The 22,741-nt window shown below is 42.0% G+C and overlaps 1 protein-coding gene across 3 annotated transcripts in view; it reads left to right on the forward strand.

Moving 5' to 3' along the window:
- DMRT1 (doublesex and mab-3 related transcription factor 1) overlaps positions 1–22,741 on the forward strand; it is a 104,743-nt gene that overhangs the window by 41,493 nt on the left and 40,509 nt on the right. For all 3 annotated transcript variants that reach the window (XM_072151591.1, XM_072151601.1, XM_072151610.1), the window contains one exon: positions 19,512–19,677. In XM_072151591.1, coding sequence (XP_072007692.1) covers positions 19,512–19,677 — 166 coding nt within the window. The remainder of the gene's footprint in view (positions 1–19,511; positions 19,678–22,741) is intronic.

Below are 22,741 nucleotides of genomic sequence, written 5' to 3' on the forward strand. Positions count from 1 at the left end.
TTCCTCTGCTGCCTCCATTATATTTGGGGCCTTATAACAAACCCCTAGTAATATTTTATTATTCTATTTCCCTCCTCTTATCTCCACCCATAGGGACTCCACATTTGCATTTGCGTCACTGATGTCATCTTGCAGGACAGGCTTGAGGCAAGAATTCATATGTAAACAAACCCGTCCCCCTTATTTATTTATACAATCATTTCCAAAAAGACTATAACCATCTATAGTAACAGCCCAGTCATAGCTACTGTCCAGCCATGTCTCACTGATACCCACTATATTATATTTGCCTTCCAACATTAAGAGTTCCAATTCCTCCATTTTGTTTGTGAGGCTTCTGGCATTTGTGTACATACACTTTATATGGTTTTCCCTACAGGATGTACAATGTGTAGTATTGCCACTTATGGAGTCCATCGTGCTAATGGGGAATACTAGAGAAATACGGAAGAAAAGAAGATTTCAAAGTAAATGAATACAAAAATACAGCAGTTACCTGCTAAAGTCTTTCAAACTTAAATCCCTCAATCCTAAATTCCACTTTGGACAATGCACACACTTAGGATCAATGCACACTTACTTTTCTGAATGCTCTTAAAAAGGTTATTTGCCACAAAAATCTGCTGTGTTCACTGCAACAAGATCTGGCTGCAAACCCTAAATTGTGGTGCAGGGGTTGTTTTTCTGTTGCACAAATCGTGCGGTAAATTAGATTGGGATTTTAGATTTTGCCACAAAAGCTTAAAGGAAACCTACCACTTGAAGTGGTAGGTGTAAGAAGGAAATACCGAGCACCAGCTCAGGGTGAGCGGGAGCCGGAGCTTATTTTTGTTAGTGTTTTAAACCGCTGTATCGCGGTTTAAAACACTTTTTAAACTTTATAGCCGAAGCTGCTTCGGCGCAGGGAGGTACGCGCTCGGCGCTCACTATGCGCGCGGTTCTCCTTCACTTCCTATGTGGACGCGCGCATGGTAAGCGCCGAGCGCGTACCTCCCTGCGCCAAAGCAGCTTCAGCTATAAAGTTTAAAGGAAACCTACCACTTCTGAAGGTAGGTATGAGATGCAAACACCGGGCACCGTGCTTAGTCTCGTTAGTGTTAAAACCGCGGTATCGCGGTTTTAACACTTTTTAAACTTTATAGCAGAAACTGCTTCGGCGCTGCGCGCGACCGTGCGCGCGCAACGCCTGCGGCATTTCCTATGTAGGCGTGCGCACGCAGCACCGAAGCAGTTTCTGCTGTAAAGTTTAAAAAGTGTTAAAACCGCGATACCGCGGTTTTAACACTAACGAGACTAAGCACCGGCACCAGCTCACCCTGAGCTGGTGCCCGGTGTTTGCATCTCATACCTACCTTCAGAAGTGGTAGGTTTCCTTTAAAAAGTGTTTTAAACCGCAAAAAAAAAAACAAAAATAAGCTCCGGCACCAGCTCGCCCTGAGCTGGTGCTCGGTATTTCCTTCTTACACCTACTACTTCAAGTGGTAGGTTTCCTTTAATGAATTGACACACAAACTAAAAGGTTCTGAACTGACACACATTCAAGAAGGTAAAATAGAACTTGGTAGACCAGCTTTTAGCTCATCTAATTTTGCACCAAAACAGTTTTGGGAACTGCAGGAGCAAATCAAATAAGGGCTTGAGTGTCAGAAAAGTGTCGATATTTTGTTGCTGACATGTCATAAATATGGTACACATAGGGGGGAAAACGCCAAAGCACTGGTGGAAATCAATTAATAGATGCCCTCCTATGTACCTAAAAAGTCGCCAAAATACAACCAAAAACATATATCAAACTAAAATAAATGTCCCATGCAAGAATACACGATGTCTGTAAAATACAACATTCTTACAGTTTCAGGGTCAAGTAGTGTAAAAAAAGAATTAAAGAGAAATAGCAGTCTTGGCCTTTATACACATTTCAGCTTTTTGCATTAGTTACAATATAGAGCCACATAGGCAAATATTAACCCCTTAAGGACGCAGCCATTTTGTAGCTTAAGGCTCAGCCCGATTTTTTGGATTCTGACTTGCTTCGCTTTATATGGTTATAACTTTTGAACTCTGTTACTTATCAAAACGATTCTGAGATTGTTTTTTCCCCACATGTTGTACTTCATTTTAGTGGTAAATTTTGGCAGATAAGTTTTGCGTTTATTTACAAAAAAAAAAAGAAAATATGATACATTTTTTGAAAAATTTGCCATTTTCGAAATTCTAAATCATTGCGTTTTCAGGCAGATAGATTTACCACCTAAATAAGTTGCTGAATAACATTTCCCATTTGTCTACTTTACATTTTCATAATTTCTGAAATGTCTGGATAATTTATTTTGATGTCACGCGGCTTACAAATAGAATATCGCTTTTCCGGATTTTCAGAATTGACTATTTTGGGGATAAATACAGTTTTGAATGAAATTTTACGTATTTAACATCCAACCCCCCTATATAATCTACCCATTTTCAAATCTGCACCCCTCAAACTATCAGAAACAGCTTTTACGAAGATTGTTAACCCCTTGAGATCTTCATAGTAATTGAATCAAAATGGAGGTGAAATTTAGAATGGTCATATTGTTCCCTTATACGTTCATTTAGCACTAAAATTTACACATTTCCAAAATATAAAAAGAGAAAACCCACCATACAATTTGTTCTGCAATTTCTCCTGAGTACAAAGACCCCCCACATGTGGCTGTGACTTGTTTTATGGGCGCACAGCGAGGTGCAGAAGAGAAGGAGGGCGCTGCAGCTGCCAGGATTTTAGTTTCCTCATTGGCCCCTTTTGAAGGCTATAAAATTTTCGCTTTTTCGTTATTGGGGCCATGTGACGCCATTTTTTTTTGCGGGATGAGATGCTTTTTCCATTGTTACCATTTTGGGGTTGGTATCACCTATTGTTGAAAATTTAGGAACTTTTTTTGAGGGCAGGAGTAGAAAAGCATCAATTCTGTACTGGATTTTTTACTTTTTTTTTTGGTGTTCACCGTATAGACTAATAATCATGTTATCTTTATTCTATGGGTTGATACGATTACGGGGATACCAGACATGAATATATTTTCTTACGTTTTACTAAATTTGTCAAACAAAACCCTAATGTGGGGAAAAATCTATCATTTATGTATTGCCGTCTTCCAAGTGGCATAACATTGTTACTTTTTTGGTTACGGAGCTGGTTGATGGCTTGTTTTTTGCGGGACATGTTGTACTTTGCACCAGTATCATGTCTGAGTACATATGGTTTTTTGATCGCATTTTATAGCATTTTATGTGGGATTGAAAAGGTAAGAATCATAATTTTTGGAGGGTTTATAACAGTTTTTTTTTACGGCGTTTATCGTGGGGGTTCAATAATGATTTACTTTTATTCTACGGGTTGTTACGGACGCAGTGATACTATATATGTGGGGTTTGTGTTATGATTTAGACTTTTTTTTGAGTTACATGTCTCTTTATATGTTTTGGGGGTTTGGGGCATTTTTAGTGATTTATGACTTTATTTTTTATTGAATAACTTTTTTTTTTACTTTTTCACTTTTATACCATGGGATATGAACAAGCAATCATCTGATTGCTTGTTCATGATAATATTCTGCAATACTGATGTATTGCAGAGTATTATCAGTGTCAGCCTATACACTTGCATAGGCTGGCACTTTGCCAGTAAGATGACGTCACAGACGCCATCTTACCGGCAATTCTTGCAAGTAATTCTGGGGTCCAGATCGGACCCCAGAGTTGCTATAGCAACGATCGGCGCCCCCCGAAAACGGTTCTGGGGGGCCGATCGTGGGGGAAAGACCCCCCAGATGCATGTTAGATGCCGCGGTCGCGCTGACCGCGGCATTTGACGGGTTAAGCACCCGCGATCGGAGTTGTAACCCGGGTGTTACACTGGGGTGCCGGCTATTAGTTCCCGATGCCGGTTCGGCTCTGATCCAGAGCCGAGCCGGCATAAGCGCCGTGGCGGATATATCCGCCACTGAGCGCTAAGTCACTGCGCTCCGTGGCGGATATATCCGCCACGGAGCGTGAAGAGGTTAAAGGAGTTTTCCCACGACCAAAAGTTAAGCCCTATCCATGGGATAGGGCCTAACTTTCTGATCAGTGGGGGTCTCAGTGCTGAGACCCCCCCAGATTGCACCGCACTCTCTGGTCATGCGCGGCTGTCTGCTCCATTAGTCTGAAGAGCGACGAGGTCCAAAGGAGCCCTCATTTTCGCGATCTGCAGGGGTCTCAACTCACTGAGACCCCCATTGATCAGTAAGTAAGGCCCTATCCCGTGGATAGGGCCTAACTTTCTTTCGTGGGAAAGCCTTTTTAAAGAATAATGTTGAAAATATATACCTAATGTAGTTAGATTCCATATTTTGGACTTCTTCTCAGAAATGCATCCCCTAATGCAGAGAGCAGTGTGAAGCTACACCTTAGAAATTCAACAAATTCTGCACACAACACTTTTTATTAACTCAAGGATTGAAAAGTGTATGAGAGAAAGTGATTGTGGATAAGCTTAGCCATATATATCATCTAATACATCTTAAAAAGTAGAGGGAAAGTAGGCATATTTGGCCTGTTTAGCCATTTTCTCAGTGGTAGACTGTCCTATAACGCACCCTCGTTACCTGCAGGGGATGACTGAGTGTTTTTAGTTTCCTCAGGGGCCTCCATCAGAGCCAGATAATAAGTGCTCCCACTTCATTGTTATGCACCCCTCCCAGCCCTCTATGCGGCCACACAAATATGACTGGACACATGGCCGTGACGTCAGTAAAGGTCTTTTAGCCTACTAGTGGCCACAGTGTGTTCTGCTGAGCGGCAGCCACACTAACCCTTCAAGCCCACAAACAGTATCTTCTTCTGTAATATGTACTTCCCCTGGAGGTCTTTTTAGCATATTTCTAGGTTGCTGCATGAATGAAAAATCATCTTTTTTCCTTTTGTACGATTCAGTCAGGTAACTCCGCCTCCTGCAGTCAGGTAACCCAACCTCCTACAGTTAGTCTGCTCTGCCCACTCCATGCATCTGATACCTCCTAATTGTGATGTGATTGTCTGGAGATCTAGGAGGCAGGTCTGAAATGACAGATGCATGGAGTGGGCAGAGCAAACTGACTGGAGGTGGGGTTGCCTGACTGCAGGAGGCGGAGTTACCTGACTGCATCGTAAAAAACAATCCAAGATGATTTCATTCATGCTGCAAACTGTAAATATGCTAAGAAGACCTGTAGGGGAAATCCATATTACAGAAGAAGATACTGTTTGTGGAATGGGGGGAGGTAGTGTGGTGACAGGTGCCTTTTAGTAGCGGGCAAATCATTGAACTAAGGCTTCTTGCGAGCATGCAGCTGGGTGCAGGAGAGTGAAGGGGAGAACGTTCCTCACTCCTCACCTTTCCATTGAAAGCTGGGCAACTGCGCCATAAAACTGCAAAACATAGGACAGTGGTGGCGAACCTGCGGCACTCAGAGGCCTTTCTGTGGGCACCCGGGCCATAGCCCCAGCACACCAGACAGGACTCAAAGAATCTTCCTCCAGTTCCAAGCAACTTAAAATACGCTGCTTTCAGTCATAGTTTGATACTTGGGACTGTAGGAAGAGAGACAGGGCCAAATGAGTGGACAGGGACGAATTATCTTTGGAGGACCTCCTACTGGCGCCATGATTCTCTCTGTACAGAAGGACAGTGGAAAGAAGCTAAAATGATGAAAATTTTTCATCTTTCTACTGTGTTGCTGTCCATAGGAGGTAAATATGAAGTTGTTGAACAGGGAGCAATAAGTTACTTCTTTAATTTTTGGTTGGCACCTCACGATAAAAAAGAGGGGTTTGGGGCTCAGTTTGAGCACTCGGCCGCTAAAAGGTTCGCCATCACTGACATAGGACATGTGCTATGTAACAAATTCTGCAGTGGAGCAATGGCCCCGTACGTTGGCCTGCAAGGTGCCTAAAAGTAGGATGGTATTGGGAGGAGTGGTTATGTGAGGGCATAGGCTCCCAGTGGCTCAGTCAGACCACTAGTATGGAGGATTGTCTGACCTTCTGATCCCATAGATTTGTTGTCATAGGCATATTCATTACCTACCCCTTTCTTTGCCAATTTACCAATTCAAGGTCCTTAGCAAAAGGAACATTAGGGTCATGATGTCCTTTACATGTCCTTTCATTGACTAGTAATGAAGCCAGGATGTGATTCCATCTGTTCTTGGTTCTTTAGTCAAGTAGCAGCCAAAATAGATGATCCTGCAGCTCTCGGAGCAATTTCCTCTTTAATTTCTCTAGGTAAAAGTAACTTGACACAAAAAGTTTTTTGTTGTAATTTGAATGATGAACACGAAATTAAAGAAATAGTTTTGGAGCAATGATCATGTCAGAAAAAAAGGGTAGTAAATATAGATGTAAACCACTACTGGACATTGAGGGTCTGATTTGTATTGCATGCAGTTTTCTTCAGTATATATCTCATCTTGTGTCTGTGTAATAAAGTAGAGGGAGAGGGCTATACAGTATGCTCTGTCTGGATGAATGTTCCTCTTGTCCATGAGTCATAGAATATGCATTATTACATCTTTCACTGCAGATTTATGCTAAAAAGTATCCTAGTGTCTCTGGCAGCTCAAGTGTGACATGAATAGAAGCTATAATTCTCTCTGTGGGTAATATAAAAGATTTTTTTTTCTACTCCATAGTGCTGATAGGGCTATATCTCTCCAGTGTCACAGCAGTTTTGGATTCTGATGGCAACATATTGTTTATGGGTCAGTGACTTTGTCTAAAACAGTAGCTTGGAACAGAATAGCAGAGGTTAATTAAGTATGTCTATCAACACGGACAGATATAGATGTTTCCTCTCACAGCAATGCCAGCATCTGCAATGATTCAAGCCCACGTCTCGCCTGTGATCTGCTTTTTTCTACCACAGTACGTGCCTCAGTTTTAGAACAAGTTTCCACCTAGAGTTTGTTTCATACTTCAGCTAAGTAATGATTTTTCTTCCTAATTTTTTATCTATTACATTCTGACTTTGAATTATTTTATTTGTTGTTATTTTATTGTCATAATATTCATCAAAAGCGATTAATAGTATATACCTTATGTACTCGAGTATAAGCCAAATTTTTCTGCACAAAAAATGTACTGAAAACCCCTAACTCGGTTTATACTCGAATTTAAAAAAAAATATGAAACCTATCTGATGGCCTTCGCAGGTTCTCTTCTATCTTCAGCTCAGGCTCCATCTTCGTGTCCACTGTGTCGCACACACCATAACTTCAGCGACTTGCCAATGTCATAGTGTGTGCACCACCATAGGCACACAATATGATGACAGCAAACAGCTGGCGTCATGGTAAATGCGACGATACCGTGCTGGGAACTGGAGCCGGAGCTGAAGATAGAAGGACCGGCGGGAGTGTCAGAAAGTTGAGTACAAAGGGTTTTTTTTGTTCTTTTTTATACTGGGGGGGTGGCTATATATAGCCAGGCACTGGCTATATACTGCGGCCAGGCACTGGTTATATATTGGGGGGCAGGCACTGGCTATATACTGGGGGCAGGCATTGGCTACATACTGGGGGCAGGCACTGGCTGGCTATATACATGGGGGCTGCTGGCTATATACTAGGGGGCTGCTGGCTATATACTGGAGGAAATAGGCTGCAGGCTATTTACTGTGGGCAGTGGGCTACTGGCTTTATGCTAGATGTCAGGTGTTGGCTCTGGCTATATACTAGGGGTCAGGGCGCTGGCTATATACTAAGGGGCATTATGCATTTCCCTCCCTCATGTTATGCTCGAGTCAATAGGTTTTCCCGGTTTTTGTGCTAAAATTAGGTACCTCGCTTATACTCAAGTATATACAATATGCTTGACTTTTTCTTTGTTGTCTTGTAGTTAAAAGGGTATGTCAGAAATATTATATTAAAATCATTTTAGTTCACTTTTGATTTTTAAAATTCATAAAGGGAAATCACAAGTTCTAATGCGGGAAAAAATACTATCCACATCTAGAACTAATATAAACAATTTGATATATATATTGAAATATAAACAATTTCAATATGCCGAAAATTTTTACGGCTGCTTCAGCAATGTACAGTTGCTGTGTGTAGTTTTCTCTGTCTATAGCAGCTGATGGCCAAAGGCTCATCAGCCTGACTACAAAGGTAGTAGGCCATAGCAGAGGTAGTATGCCATAGCAGTGTGTAAGGAAAGCTCAGTGACCCAGACTTGTTGTGAGCAGTGAAGGAATCGGAGTATTACTGTAAGCATCTTTTTTAAAAAAGACTATTGTTTTGGTACAAACATCTGGTTCGTACAGTTCAACACAGTGAGGCACATTTAATTAAAAAAAGTGCCATTGTGGTGCACGTTCTTAGTGAATCTGGCGCTCAAGTGCAACAACTTTCTTTTGGTGCACCTTTAACATGGGCCCTGCAACGCACTTCTGTCGGACTTTACATGTTAAATGTGGCCCACCGGAATGCCTATTTCAATGACAAAATTTGTGTTGTGTGAAAATAGTGTATCTGTGACACAAAAGGTTCATGAGGACACTTCTTAAATACATGTGGAAGCAGTTGAATGAATGTGCAAAGTCCGACAGAAAACTTGCACAAAGTCCTTATTAAATGTGCCCCAGTATCTTGTCGGGGCCCAGTAGGTAAAGACGTTTCCTATAATTATCTGTAACTTTGCACGTTAATGCCTAATACAATAAATATAATTGCAAACACTTAAAGGCTAAAGTGATACAAAAAAGCCAAGGGGTGTAGCACAGCCAGATGCGTGCGAGCCAAATGCACATAGATCAACTTCAACAAAGCCACAAGAAAAAGAATGCATTCAAGGGTGGCTCAAAGGGTAATGCAAACAAAATCAAATTTTATTAGTACAGAAAAAAATAATCCACGACATGTTAAAAACATTTAAAATACAAAGAACCAAAAACAATGTCCAGTGACCTGGTATCGGTTCACCGTGACTGCCTACTGTCAATCACTCAATAGTGATCTTGTTCCTCCCCAAGGAACAACCCTCAGCCTGTTCATTGCACACAAAATGTGTATAAAGTGCTAAAAGTGCTAAGTACAACCATGAAAATATAGAAATTGTATGCTAGTGCCTAATACAAAGGTAAGCGCGACAATGATCAAGGGGGAGAAGTTCAGAAGATGAGAGGTTACCACATGAAGATCTGCACGTTGTAAGGGGAGGCGAGAAGAGACAGAGGCACTGGGCTCCCCACGCGTTTCGTCGCCGCAAGGGGCAACTTCCTCAGGGGTGTAGAGCCCTAAGCAGAAGTGTCTCACCTTTTATGCCGTCAGGCTATGTGAAATGGCGTCTTGTCCGGTCCACGGCGCATGACCGGAAGTGAATCGGCGCAAACCGGAAGTGACAAAAAAAAAAAAAAAAAAAAAAAAAAAAAAACAGGCGCATGCGCATCCCCGGCCGGGGTATAGATGTTTAGGTGTTACCAAGGTAACCAACGCTCATTGCAAAGCGTCAAAGTGACAAACCAGGCTAGAGGCGATCGTCTCTGGTAGTACATGCAACATTGTGCAGAAACAAGAAGTATCAGGTGAAAAAACCACCAGTATTGCCCAAAAAAAAAGGGAAAAATATATGTAGGACAATACCACTATGCGGCGCTGTATATAAGGTATAATGTGCCAAGACGCAAATAAATATAAGTTAGATGACGAGTATGCCGGACTACTAAAAGGAAGAATTTTCTATGACACTTCTGGTCCTAGATATTGACTAGTCTTTTTATCGCGATTATTGTCTGACATGAAGCACAAGTCATGAAGGTAAGAAAATTGCAAGTGCATAGTGCTACAAAGACAGTGCGTAATTGGTACGAAATATACAATTGGTTGTAATATAATTCGTAAAAAACTATGGTTACAAGACTGGGAGTAGCGATCTAACTAATGTTATTAATAGACAAAAGTCTAGTAGATCAGCTTAGACATAAACACAGGCTGAGCAGCAATTAAACGGGGATGTAAACAAGTTTTACCGTAAACATATGTTAACTAATTTGAGTAAAGTCATACGGAAAGTTAAACATTGCCTAGGTACTCTAACATAAGTCAACGTTAGTAGTGGAGATTTCAGAAACAATTTTTTTTTTTGGACCTAATACAAGATCATATTGGTCAGCAAGCATTATAATTTCAATGTTATGTTTACCAATAAGTCCGTAAATGCAACAAATTTTTCTGTATTATCATCAACCATAGGGAGCTTGAGACCAGTTCTTGTTATGGAAGGACTTTGTTTGTATCTTTGTTGGCTTGAAGGACTTGTTTCCAGGTGTAATAACCCAGTCTTTTATTCATTCCTTTCTCTCCTTCATTATCAGGGCTCCACGGTGAAGAGAGACAATGTTTAGGTCCCAATAACTAATATATATATAGGGTTCTACGTGGTAGGTATCCGACCATAGGAAAAAGAGTAAAGTAAGTTAGTATTTATAAAAAATACAGGATCACATGTCCATCTAAAGGTGGCAGATCAATAGGTGAATTTAGTGGGTGGGGTGAAAACTAAAGTGTAATTATAGAATGGTGGAAATGTGATATGCAGGGATAGGGGATAAGGATAGAGAAAGATGATGAGCTGTGCCCGTGTGTATGTGCACATGTGGCGAGTGAAAGAAAAGTGAGGTGATGCTGTGAGATGATCGAGGATCATAAGGGTCCATGTCTAAGAGGGGCCGTGGTGGTCCAGCTGTGAAAACAAGTGACAACTGTGTGCAAGAGGGGAGTGAGAAAGCTAAGATTAGAGAATAAGAGAGGAGCTAAAGAGGGGAAAGAATGACAGAGGGGAGGGAAAAACAAGGGAGGAAGAAGGGTGGAAGGGGGGGGGGGGGAGGGAGGGGGAGAAAGGGGGAAAAAAAGGAAAAACTAGGAAGATAGAGGGAAAAAATGGGTGAGAGAAGGGAAGTGAAGAGAATTGTGACTGTGATAGTGAAATGGGGTGGAAACAGTGAAGTAAAATAAATTAAATAGTCTGGTATGTAACCTACCTATTACGTAGAGTCAGGTTCAGTTGTCCAGATGTATAGTTGTCCGCAGGATTTTGCAAAAGTTGTCAGTTCCTATCTTTGTTTATAGAAGCCTGTGAACAAAAGCTCTTCATTAAGACCCTGGGGAGAGAGACAATTTAGTCTAAAAATCCATTGGGCTTCACACCGTAATAGTGCTAGGTTGGTGCTACCCCCTCTTATGTTGGAATGAATCCTATCCAAGCCAATCACTTGTAGTCCCTTGCTTTTACCACCGTGGTATCTCCTAAAATGGGCCGCTACTGAAGAGAGAAGCTTACCTTGTGAAAAGTAAGAGTGTGCATTGTTGATGCTCGATGTGTGTTGTTGAACTCTCTTTCTTAGCTCCTGCGTTGTTTGTCCCACATATACTTTGTGGCAGGGGCAAATCAGGGCATAAATGACGTTTCTAGATTTACAGTTGATATAGTTTGAGAGATAAAATCTTTTTTGGTCAGATGGATTGATAAATTCCTTTGTAGGGCGTAAAAGCACGCACACTGAACAATCCCCACATGGATATGAGCCTCTAAGTCGCAAGCCCCTCCCCAATGGTTTGGAGGGACGGACAAAGTGACTTTTTGTCAGTTGGTCCTTCAAGTTACATGCCCGTTTTGCTACCAATTTGGGTTTGTTGTCAATGTGTGGTTTTAGTCGGGGCTCCGTGCTGAGAATATGCCAATTCTTGTTCAAGATCTTCCAAATCTCTCCCCATTGATTGTTGTACCTGGTATAAATGCCCAATTGCGGTGGCTCTCTTGGTTTTTTAGGAATCAGAAGGTTGGATCTAGATGTGTCACGGGCCCTTTGGTAAGCTTGTGAAATAACACGTTTGGGGTATTGTCTGTTCTTAAATCTTGACGTAAGATCCTGAGCGTTCCTCTTGAAGTTGTCATCCAAGGAGCAATTTCGTCTCAAACGTATAAACTGGCCCACTGGGATACCAGTTTTCAAGTGTTTTGGGTGGAAGCTTTGGAAGTGTAAAAGGCTGTTAGTGGCGGTATCTTTTCTGTGGAGGTCTGTGCATAAGTGGTTGTTCACGATGGAAATCTTGAGGTCAAGGAAGTCCACAGCTGTTTGTGAAAAGGAAGAGGTTAAAATAATATTCAATGAATTCCTATTCAACTCAGCAATGAATTCCTGACACAATTCAATCGGACCCACCCACAGAAAGACCACGTCGTCAATAAAGCGATACCACCATTTGACATGTTGTTCAAATAGACTCGATGGGTACACGTGTGCGTCCTCCCACCAACCCAAAAAGAGGTTGGCATAGGAGGGCGCACAACGTGCACCCATCGCTGTTCCGGACATCTGTCTATAAAATTTGAAATCAAACACAAAATAATTATGCTTGAGTATGAATTCCAACAAGTCAAGCAAGAAGGAGTCTAATCGTCGGTCTCCGGTGGATCGTTTGTCCAAAAAGTAGGCTGTAGCCCTAATGCCATCATGATGGGCAATGTTTGAGTACAGTGACTCTACATCTAGGGTTACCAGCCAAGCATTGTCAGGGAGTTGAGACTGTTCCATTTTCAATATCAAATCTGTTGAATCTCGAATATACGAGGGAAGGGATAGTACCAGGGGTTGTAAAAAGAAATCCACAAAGCTGCATGGTTTTTCACAAAGGCCCCCAATCCCTGACACAATGGGCCTGCCCGGAGGGCAGGTCAGGGATTTGTGGACCTTTGGAAGCATATAAAAAGTTGGTATTACGGGCTCAGTTACCGTTAGAAATCTCTGTTCCTTTTTGGTGATTATGCCATATCTCAATGCTGCCTCGAGCAGGTTAGTCAATTTCCTGGAGAAGGTCACCGTAGGGTCTGAGGGTAAAACGGAATAATACATCTTATTCCCTAATTGTCTCTGTGCCTCCTGTGTGTAAAGGTCAATGGGCCACAGTACTACATTTCCCCCCTTATCTGCTTCCTTTATAAGGAAGTCTGTATTGGATTTTAGTTGTTTGAGGGCCACTCTCTCCCCCTTCGATAAGTTCTCTCCACTGTGTGAATCAACCTGGAGGTTTTGAATATCATGTGTGACAGCATTAAAAAATATTTGTAGTGCCGGTATCAAGCCCAAATTGGGTGTAATCTGTGAAGGTATCCGCAAAGGGCACATCCTCCTACCTGTTGAGTTTGAGTCCTCATTTTCCCGGAGAAGATCCATGAGATCATTGAATATTTGTCGGTCCTCCGGTGGGATACTATCCATCAGGGAGGGTTGGTGATAAAAAGCCTTAAAGGCTAGCTGTCTACAAAACAAAAAGGTGTCTTTGATTAATTCAAACTTATCGAGTTTTTGCATAGGGGAGAAAGTAAGGCCCCTCTCCAATACAGCTATTTCATCCATTGAGAGTGTGTAGTTAGAGAGGTTAATGATTTGTAGTCCATGGTCCTTACCAGCCTGTTCTTGAATAGGATTGTCTATTTCCTCGTTGTTGTTAGTTGTTTGCCCTTCTTGTATACAGGGGATTTTTCTTTGTAACGTAGACCTCTCTTCCTGAGGTTTGGTGGGTCTATTCTGCCCCCGCCTGATCTTCCTTCGCCCTCGCTTGTGTCTGTGGATAAAAAATCCTCGCTTGATGACTGTTCTGTAGTGGACTGTGGTCTGCCCGTTTTTGCATTGGATCTGCGGTTGCCCCTATGCGTCCACCTATATGCAGTACCTCTATCAAAGTCATTTTTATCCCTCCTTAATTTGTCACGCTTACCCTGTATCACATCCTTCTCGAGTTTGTCAATGGTCTCTTGTAGTTGTTGTTGAAATGGTTGGACCAATGTCACTTGATCAAAGCCCATAAGTTTAGTTTCCAATTTCTTTATTGCCTCCCTCGTTGTCGTTAAAGTCTCTCTATCCCGTGTAAGGAGAGTGTGTATAAGAATATTTGAGCATTGTAGGAGACTTTTCTCCCAAATATCCTTGAAACCTTCATCGGGTTCCCAAGAGGGAAAAATCTGGACCCTTAATCCACGTGGGGCGATATTGAGGCGGAGGTATTCCTCCAAGCTCCTGATGTTCCAGTAGACCCTTGTAAGGGTCTTATGTGCCTCTGTTAGTTCCCTAGTAACTGTTTTAAATTCATTATCACCATTAGGTGCATCATTAGACGGTTCAAGTAAACCAATCGTCTGACTAGACCATAGAGACTCCCGTGTCTTGAGATCCATAGTAAAAATAATATACGTCAAAACCCAAGTGGGAATTTATTGCGTGCTAATACACCCAGAAATATTGACCACACAGATAGAGTGGCAATAAACAATCACATATGATACAAAAAAGCCAAGGGGTGTAGCACAGCCAGATGCGTGCGAGCCAAATGCACATAGATCAACTTCAACAAAGCCACAAGAAAAAGAATGCATTCAAGGGTGGCTCAAAGGGTAATGCAAACAAAATCAAATTTTATTAGTACAGAAAAAAATAATCCACGACATGTTAAAAACATTTAAAATACAAAGAACCAAAAACAATGTCCAGTGACCTGGTATCGGTTCACCGTGACTGCCTACTGTCAATCACTCAATAGTGATCTTGTTCCTCCCCAAGGAACAACCCTCAGCCTGTTCATTGCACACAAAATGTGTATAAAGTGCTAAAAGTGCTAAGTACAACCATGAAAATATAGAAATTGTATGCTAGTGCCTAATACAAAGGTAAGCGCGACAATGGCTAAAGTGATGAGCATTTAGCCTGTGATGTTTATGTTGAAGTGGAATTGGGCCCAACCATAATTTTGCTATGGAGCCCAGCCTTTACAGCCGTAATGTATATTAAAAATGCTTATCTCACTTTTCCTCGGCACACCGCTGTGGTTGAAAGTAATAAACAAATAAATTGTGTTTTCTCCAATGTCCAGATCAGTCCAATTTCAGGCTTTTACAATGAAGATACTGAACATTAGGGGGCACATTTACTTATATTCCCGCTGTAGCTCACTGAAAGTGCATTGTCCAATGATAATGCACTGTGCCACGATTCACTAAGATCACGTGCCCAATATCCTGCATGTGACTCTTCCTCGCTTAGGTCTGACAGAGTTCACCATCTTTTTAGTGGTACATGTAAGTGCTTGGGCTTACAACACAATTTGAAAGTTAATCGGTTACGGACCCTTTCCTGTTTTTTCATGTCCATTTTTCACTCCCCACCTTCAAAAATCTATAACTTTTTTATTTTTACATGTACAGAGCTGTGTGACGGCTTGTTTTCTGCATAACAAATTGCACTTCATAGTGATGGTATGTAATATCCCATGCCATGTACTGGGGAGCAGGAAAAAATTCCAAATGCAGTGAAAATGGGGAAAAAACGCATTTTCACTATTTTCTTGTGGGCTTGGATATTACGGCTTTCACTGAGCGCCCCAAATGACATGCCTACTTTATTCTTTGGGTTGGTACGATTACGGGGATACCAAATTTGTATAGGTTTTATAATGTTTTCATACATTTACAAAAATTAAAACCTCCTGTACAATTTTTTTTTTTTTTTTTTTTTGCCATCTTCTGGCGCTAATAACTTTTTTATACTTTGTTGTGCGGAGCTGTTGGTGGTGTCATTTTTTGCGACATTTGATAATATTTTCAATGATATTATTTTTAGGACTGTACGACCTTCTGGTCACTTTTTATAGATTTTTTTATATTTTTCAAAAAAGTGTCATTTCTGACTTTGGGCGCTATTTTCCGTTACAGTGTTAAACGCATTGAAAAAACGGTAATATATTTTGATAGATCGGGCATTTTCTGACGCGTCGATACCTAATGTGTTTATGATTTTTACTGTTTATTTATATTTATGTCAGTTCTAGGGAAAGGGGGGGTGATTAGAATTTTTAGGTTTTTTTATTATAATTTTTTTTTTTTTCCTTTTTCTTTTTACTATTTTTCAGACTCCCTAGGGTACTTTAACCCTAGGTTGTCTGATCGATCCTATCATATATTGCCATACTACAGTATGGCAATATATGGGGATTTTCCTCCACATTCATTCATTCATCATGTGCTATCAGCACATTCTAATGAAGGGGTTAAAACGAAATAGCCTCGGATCTTCGGAAGACCCGAGGCTACCATGGAGACAGATCGCCGCTCCCCGATGACGTCACTGCTAGCACCGATCACAGGTGTTACCGGTAAGTCTTTGTTGCAATATGCAGCAAAGACTTACCGGCTATGGAGAGGGTTCAGCCCGTGAGCCCTCTCCATGCAGCGGGACCCAACCGCTACCGTGAATACACGGCGGGCGGTCGCGAACCAGTTAAATCCCGCACTCTGTCCAAATCAGTCGGATCGTCCGATGACACGCCCCCTAAATTGTTTTGCATGGAAGCCAATGCAGCTGTGCCACAAAAGGATTGCGTGCGCCAAAAACCCAGCGCAGACACTTTGTGTGCAAGCCGTGTAATCCATGAAAAAGGTTCACTGTCTGACGAAAGTAAGCAGCGAAACCCTTAGGCTCCTTCCACACTTGTGTTTTTCACGCGCATTTTCTGCGCGTGCTTTTGACGCGCAGAACTTGAATTACACTGACCCATTGTAATCAATGGGCTTTTTCAGACTTGCATTTTTCTTCATGCACACGCACATTTTTTTCAATCGCGCGTTTAAATCTCAGCATGCTTTACTTTTGCAAGTCACGCGCGTGAAAAACACACCATACAAGTCTACGGAGACGCATCAAAAACGCATTGCACTCTGAGACAAACGCAAGTCCAATGCAAGTGCAATGCGTTTTTCACGCAGCAATTGCCATAGAAAAGCAGAGCTCAGTCCTGAGTCCTTGAAATTGCATTGAAAATGCTCATGAAAAACTGAGACACTGCACAAACTCTGACTGAAAACTGATTGAGCTCTGATGAAAAATGTCAGTTTTTCACTGACCAAACCCTGATCGCACCCTGATCAGACTCTGATGTGATCTACAACGCAAGTGTGGAAGGGGCCTTAGTAACTGAGCATGCAAGTGTCCTGATGTCTAAATGCAGTCCTTTAATAAATTGGACACATGCATGGTGAAAAACCATAAAAGATATTTAAATAATATTGTTTTATTCCAAATACTCACTAACATTGCATTAAAAATGCCAGTATCATTATCAGATGATGCCAAAGCACCTTGTCTGACACAGGTTTCGACCTCTAAAGGCTGTTTTCATGGAATAAGTCTGAAATTTGACTGATCTGGGTGCCGAGGATCTCACAGCTGCTCCTGCAACCCCTCTCTTGGGTTGCAGGCGCCCCCGTTTGCCCCCTTGTGCCCCCTCATTTGTGGTGCAGCCTCACTCAACTGTCCACGATCCAGCACTGTCTCCCGCTAATTGGTTCTGGCCATTCCGGGTTTTTATAAATAGCCGGCCTCTTCCTGCAAGCCCTACCGGATCTTTGTGCTTCCATGTAATTGAGAATACTTTGTTCCTTACCCTGTGCATTTAGACTGATTTCCCATTGTGACCCTGGTTCTGTTCCACTGCCTGCCCCGACCTTCTGCTGTGACCTGTCTCGACCTCCTGTCTGTCCCTGACCACGATTCTGCCTCACAAATCATTACCTCGCCGTACAACGCGGACAAAATTGCGCCTGTGGGGCAACCTGGTGGTACCACGTTGCAAGAAGTTCAACCCGCTTTGTGGCGGGCTCTGGTGAAAACCGGGTGCCACTTAGACTCCGCTCCCAGGTCCCGGCTTACGTCATCGTGGTGGTACAGTGGGTCCACTACCCCTGAATCCTGACAAGGGAGACCTCAAGGGATTCCAGAAATGCTTCTTACTTTCAATCATGGTTGTGTAGTTAGAGAAACCTCTCTGTAATTGCCTTTTTATTATTGTCTAAAGACTTTATTTATTGAGTTGAGCATTTGGTTATTTTTTAAAATCTACTTTACTGAGTGACTGACTTTCTTGTGTTTTCAGGTAGTGTGACCAACTTTCTCTTTTTATTCACCAGCTTCTAGAAAATAGCAAATTACACAAAGAATTTCCATAGATCAGAGTGGCTGAAAAAATAAAATACAGAAGTAATATCAGAAACATGTACACATTGTGGGCTACTGGTTTCTCCCAAGTTTGGAAAATTAAAAGGGGCTTTATAGTTTGTATCCCTCTTCTACTGAAAACACTTGGTTAACCCCTACGGCTAGATACTTAGCGCACCGGGACGTAGTATAACGTCTTGCTTCTAGCACCAGCTCACGAACAGAGCTGGCACTAGAAGCAGCGGCTGTCAGCTGTCTTTCACAGCTGACACCGCGCAGTTGCTGGTGTTAACCCCTTACACGCCGCTGTCAAGCATCCGGGTCTGACTGTAAACTGTCTGCGCATGCGTCTGACTGCAAAATGTCTGCGCATGCGTCTGCATGCTCAGACAGTTTACACTGCTCTATTATTGGTATTTGTATTGCCGCATCCGTAACAATCTGTATAATAAAACATAATTGTTACTGGACCTGCACGGTAAACGCCGGGGGGGAGCAAAAAAAAAAAACGGTTCCGAAAAAAAGATAATTTTTAATTAATACCTTTAATGCATATGAAAAGATGGTGATGCTAAAATGAAAAAAATTTTCTCCAAATTACTTTTTATACTGTAAAAATGGGGAAAATAAAAAACCTATATAAATGAGGTCTTTTCGTTATCGTGGAGACCCATAGAATTAAAATAATATACTGTTTCTATTGACAAAAAAAAAAATGTTCCTAAAAATTGATGATTTTATTAATAAAATCTCACCAATTAGCTATAGATGCCCCAAAATTATGTACCAGAAAAGTGCATCTCATGTGGCAAAAAATAAGCCCCTATAGTTCCACAATAAAAAAACAAAAAAAATTATAGCCTATACAATGTGACATAGCAAATCTGATCTGCATGGTGCCTCCTTCCCTTCTATGCCCGGCCGTGCACCCATACAGCAGGTTACCACCACATATAGGGTATCGGTGTACTCGGGAGGAATTGGGTATCAAACTTTGTGGAGCCTTTTTCATTTTATCCATTACAAATTTTTAATTTTCCACCCAAAATGAATGTATTGTCAAAAAATATTACAATTTGTAGACCACACCTCCATTTTGTTTTAACCCCTCTAAAACACCTGAAGGGTTAACAAACTTCTTAAAAGTGGTTTTTCATACGTTGAGGTGTGTAGTTTCCATAATGGGGTAATTTATGAGTCTCGCTATTATTTAGGCCTCTCACAGTCAATTAGAATTTGAGCAGGTCCATCTATATATTTTTTTTACAAAAAACTTGAAAAATGATACCTAAATTCTGAGCCTCATAACATTCTAGTAAAATATGTGGAATCTTAAAAAACCATGCCAACATAAAGCAGACATTTGGGAAATGTAAGTTATGAATTTATTTGGGTGCTATGACACCATCATATCTGTTTGCTAGATATTTTTTTACTGGCCAATAATAAGCTGAGTATTCTTTTTCTGTAGATGAAGACCAATGACAACCGTATTCCTGGACAGCACACAGGATCCCAGTACAGGATGCACTCTTACTACCCTTCATATGTGGGGCAGAGCATGGCTACACCTGCATGCGTCCAACCCATCTTTGCTTTCGAGGAAAACCTATCTTACCCTGAAACCAAATCAAATGGTAAGTTCCTATGACTTTAACCTAGGCTTGACAACCGTATTCTTTTTTCTAAACTAATGACTAAAAAACAAACTAATCCAAACATCATGCTCTTCATTTATTGTATTGTTGCACTAGAATATATTGATCATGAGCTAGCTACACAAATTGTGGCCGGGGTTATGCCGACATGGGCATAACCGCGTGGCAAAAGATAGGGCTGATACTATTCTTGCTCATCCTTGTGGCGCTGTCAATCACTGCCTGTGGACATTGACAGGACCAGAGGTCGCACTAACATATTTCTAGAAGGGTAATAATACTCCTCTTACTATTTTTGAGGAGTATTTTTAGCCGGGAAGGAGTATGAAATTTTCAGTAATAGAAGTATATAACTCATAGCTGTATATAATGTTGATAGACGCTAATTATATAAGAAAATCATGTGTCAGTATCTTCTGTGTTTAAATAGCAAATGGAGGCATTTGTAGTCATGTTACATCATGCACTGACCAGACTGGAGCTGACGCCCCCAACCACAGTCGCTGAAACCTCCCACCACCACACTGTGGCTAACGCCGCTGACACCAAACGTCCAGACTGCGGCTAACGCACAATGTATCCCTCTCCCCATGTGACCAGACTGTGGCAGCCGCCGCCGAGCCCCAGTGGCCAGACTGCAGCTGACACTGCAAATCCATAATAGTTGCTTTGTAAAATGTTTTTTTTAAAAAGAAATTTTGGTTTATTTTTTTTTTGGTGTCTGTGTTGGGGGAGGCGGTTTTTTTAAGGTTTTTTATTAATTGAATTTGTGTCTTTGTAATTTTTTACGTGTTTTTACTGTTTATGCAGTCCTGTTTCACATACACCTCCTGCCACCTCAGCACTCGCCAGACACGCAGTCCCACGTAACATATACCTCATGCCACCTCAGCACCAGACATGCAGTCCCACGTAACACACACCTGTCACCTCAGCACCCGCCAGACACGCAGTCCTACGTAACATATAGCTCATGCCACCTCAGCACCAGACATGCAGTCCCACGTAACATACACCTGCCACCTCAGCACCCGCCAGACACGCAGTCCCACATAACCTATACCTCATGCCACCTCAGCACCAGACATGCAGTCCCACGTAACACACACCTGCCACCTCAGCACCCGCCAGACACGCAGTCCTACGTAACATAAACCTCATGCCACCTCAGCACCCGCCAGACATGCAGTCCTACGTAACACACACCTGCCACCTCAGCACCCGCCAGACATGCAGACCTATGTAAAATACACCTCATGCCAACTCAGCACCTGCAAGACATGCAGTCCCATGTAACATTCCCTGACCTTATCACATCCACTCCTGTCAGGCCCCCTCCCCTCCATACACATGTATGCACACAGTACCTGAACACGTTCTACTTGCAGGCAGCCATTACAGCTCTACTTCCTGTGAGGAGACTGCGTAGTAAGCCACGCCCATTTACCGGAGGCTCCGCCCACTGCTGTGACATCACAGCTACCCGGAGCAGCTCCATTCTAGAGGCTACCAACGCTTTAGTGTGAGCTGAGCAGTGCCGGTCCGCGCGCTGCCAGTGTAATGTCCTGCACACCATTGCTGTGCGCTCCGGACCGCTCAGCTCATACACTACACGGGATAATTGCCAAGCGTACTTTTACGCTTGGCAATTATTCTGGGGAGTCTATAACGCTTGGTGAGGCGTTAATGCGATCTCTGGACAGGACGTTTGTTGCGACTATCCTGTAGAAATGGACCTGTGTGCTTGTCCAATCTCACAAACTGAACACATTGCACAGGATGTCCTTACTTCATACAGAAATATGATGTAGGGACTCGCTGCTTGACGGCCCTGCTTAAGCGCCATTGCTGTAAGAACTGCTGTTTGGCTAGAAGACAGAGGGGCACATTTACTTACCTGGTCCTGCGCGGTCCCCGCTGTGTGTTGTCCGACAAGAATAACCTTTGCAGTGATTCACAAAGATTGTGTGCCTGATTTCCTGCATCTGTCGCTTCCCTGCTCAGGTCTGCCGGAGTTCACCTTCTTCTTCCCAGTGTATGTAAGTGCATTTGTTTTGACACAATTTTAATAACAAATCCCGCGCTCAGTCAGAATCTGTCGGATTGTCCGACGGCCCGCCTCCCGTCGCATAATAGCCAGCACAATTGCGGTACAATCTGATTGTGTGCAACAGAATTCCCAGTTAAATACCTGTCACAGTGGTGCAAATCCCGAAAAAGTCTAAAAGCCGACGAAAATGCGATCCGCAGACCCTTAGTAAATAAGCCCCAGAGAGTCCAGTAGAGCCATGAGGTCATAAGTTAATCGCCAAAAAAATGGCTAGTTCACGGACCAAAAAACAAAACATTTGTGTACATGAATTCTTATACCTTATCTCTGTGTAGACTTTGTAACTGATGAAAAAAACTAATAGAATTGCTGAGATGTGAAGTTCCTAACACATGAATCTAATCTGGATTTTTCATAGTTTCATCAATATGTTCATTTAGCTCACAGACAAACTCACATGGAAAATTCAAATCGCCGCTGTATGGGCACTGTATGTGCTTTTCAAGTTATGGGACAATAAAGAGTAAAAACAGAGTTATAGGGAAACAATAGGAGTCAGGACCTAGAAAGATCATCAAGCTTTTAAAGATAATAATACTGTTATTACGACAAGTTTGCCAAGTCCTTAAAGGGGTTGTCCACTTTAAGCAAATAATTGATATTGTTTATGCAGTGAAAAGTTATAATATTTTCCAATATTCTTTTGTATCGATTCGTCACTGTTTTCTAGATGACTACTTGCTCTCATTCTATAGAAAGCTTCATTGTTAACTTCAAGATATCTGTCCCTGGTCATGTGATGGATTCGCAGGGGCACGAGCTGTTGTTATCAAACGGCTCTGATTACCCTCTGTGATATTAACGGCTTGTACACTGGAAGTAAACATAGAAGCTTTCTATAGCAAGCAGGGATCTAGAAAACGTAAATGAGTAAAAATAGTAAATGATACAGAAAGTATATTGGAAAATTGTATAACTTTTCCTTACATAAAC

Source organism: Engystomops pustulosus, chromosome 1, assembly GCF_040894005.1.
Source record: "Engystomops pustulosus chromosome 1, aEngPut4.maternal, whole genome shotgun sequence".
In the NCBI taxonomy this organism is placed as follows: Eukaryota; Metazoa; Chordata; class Amphibia; order Anura; family Leptodactylidae; genus Engystomops; species Engystomops pustulosus.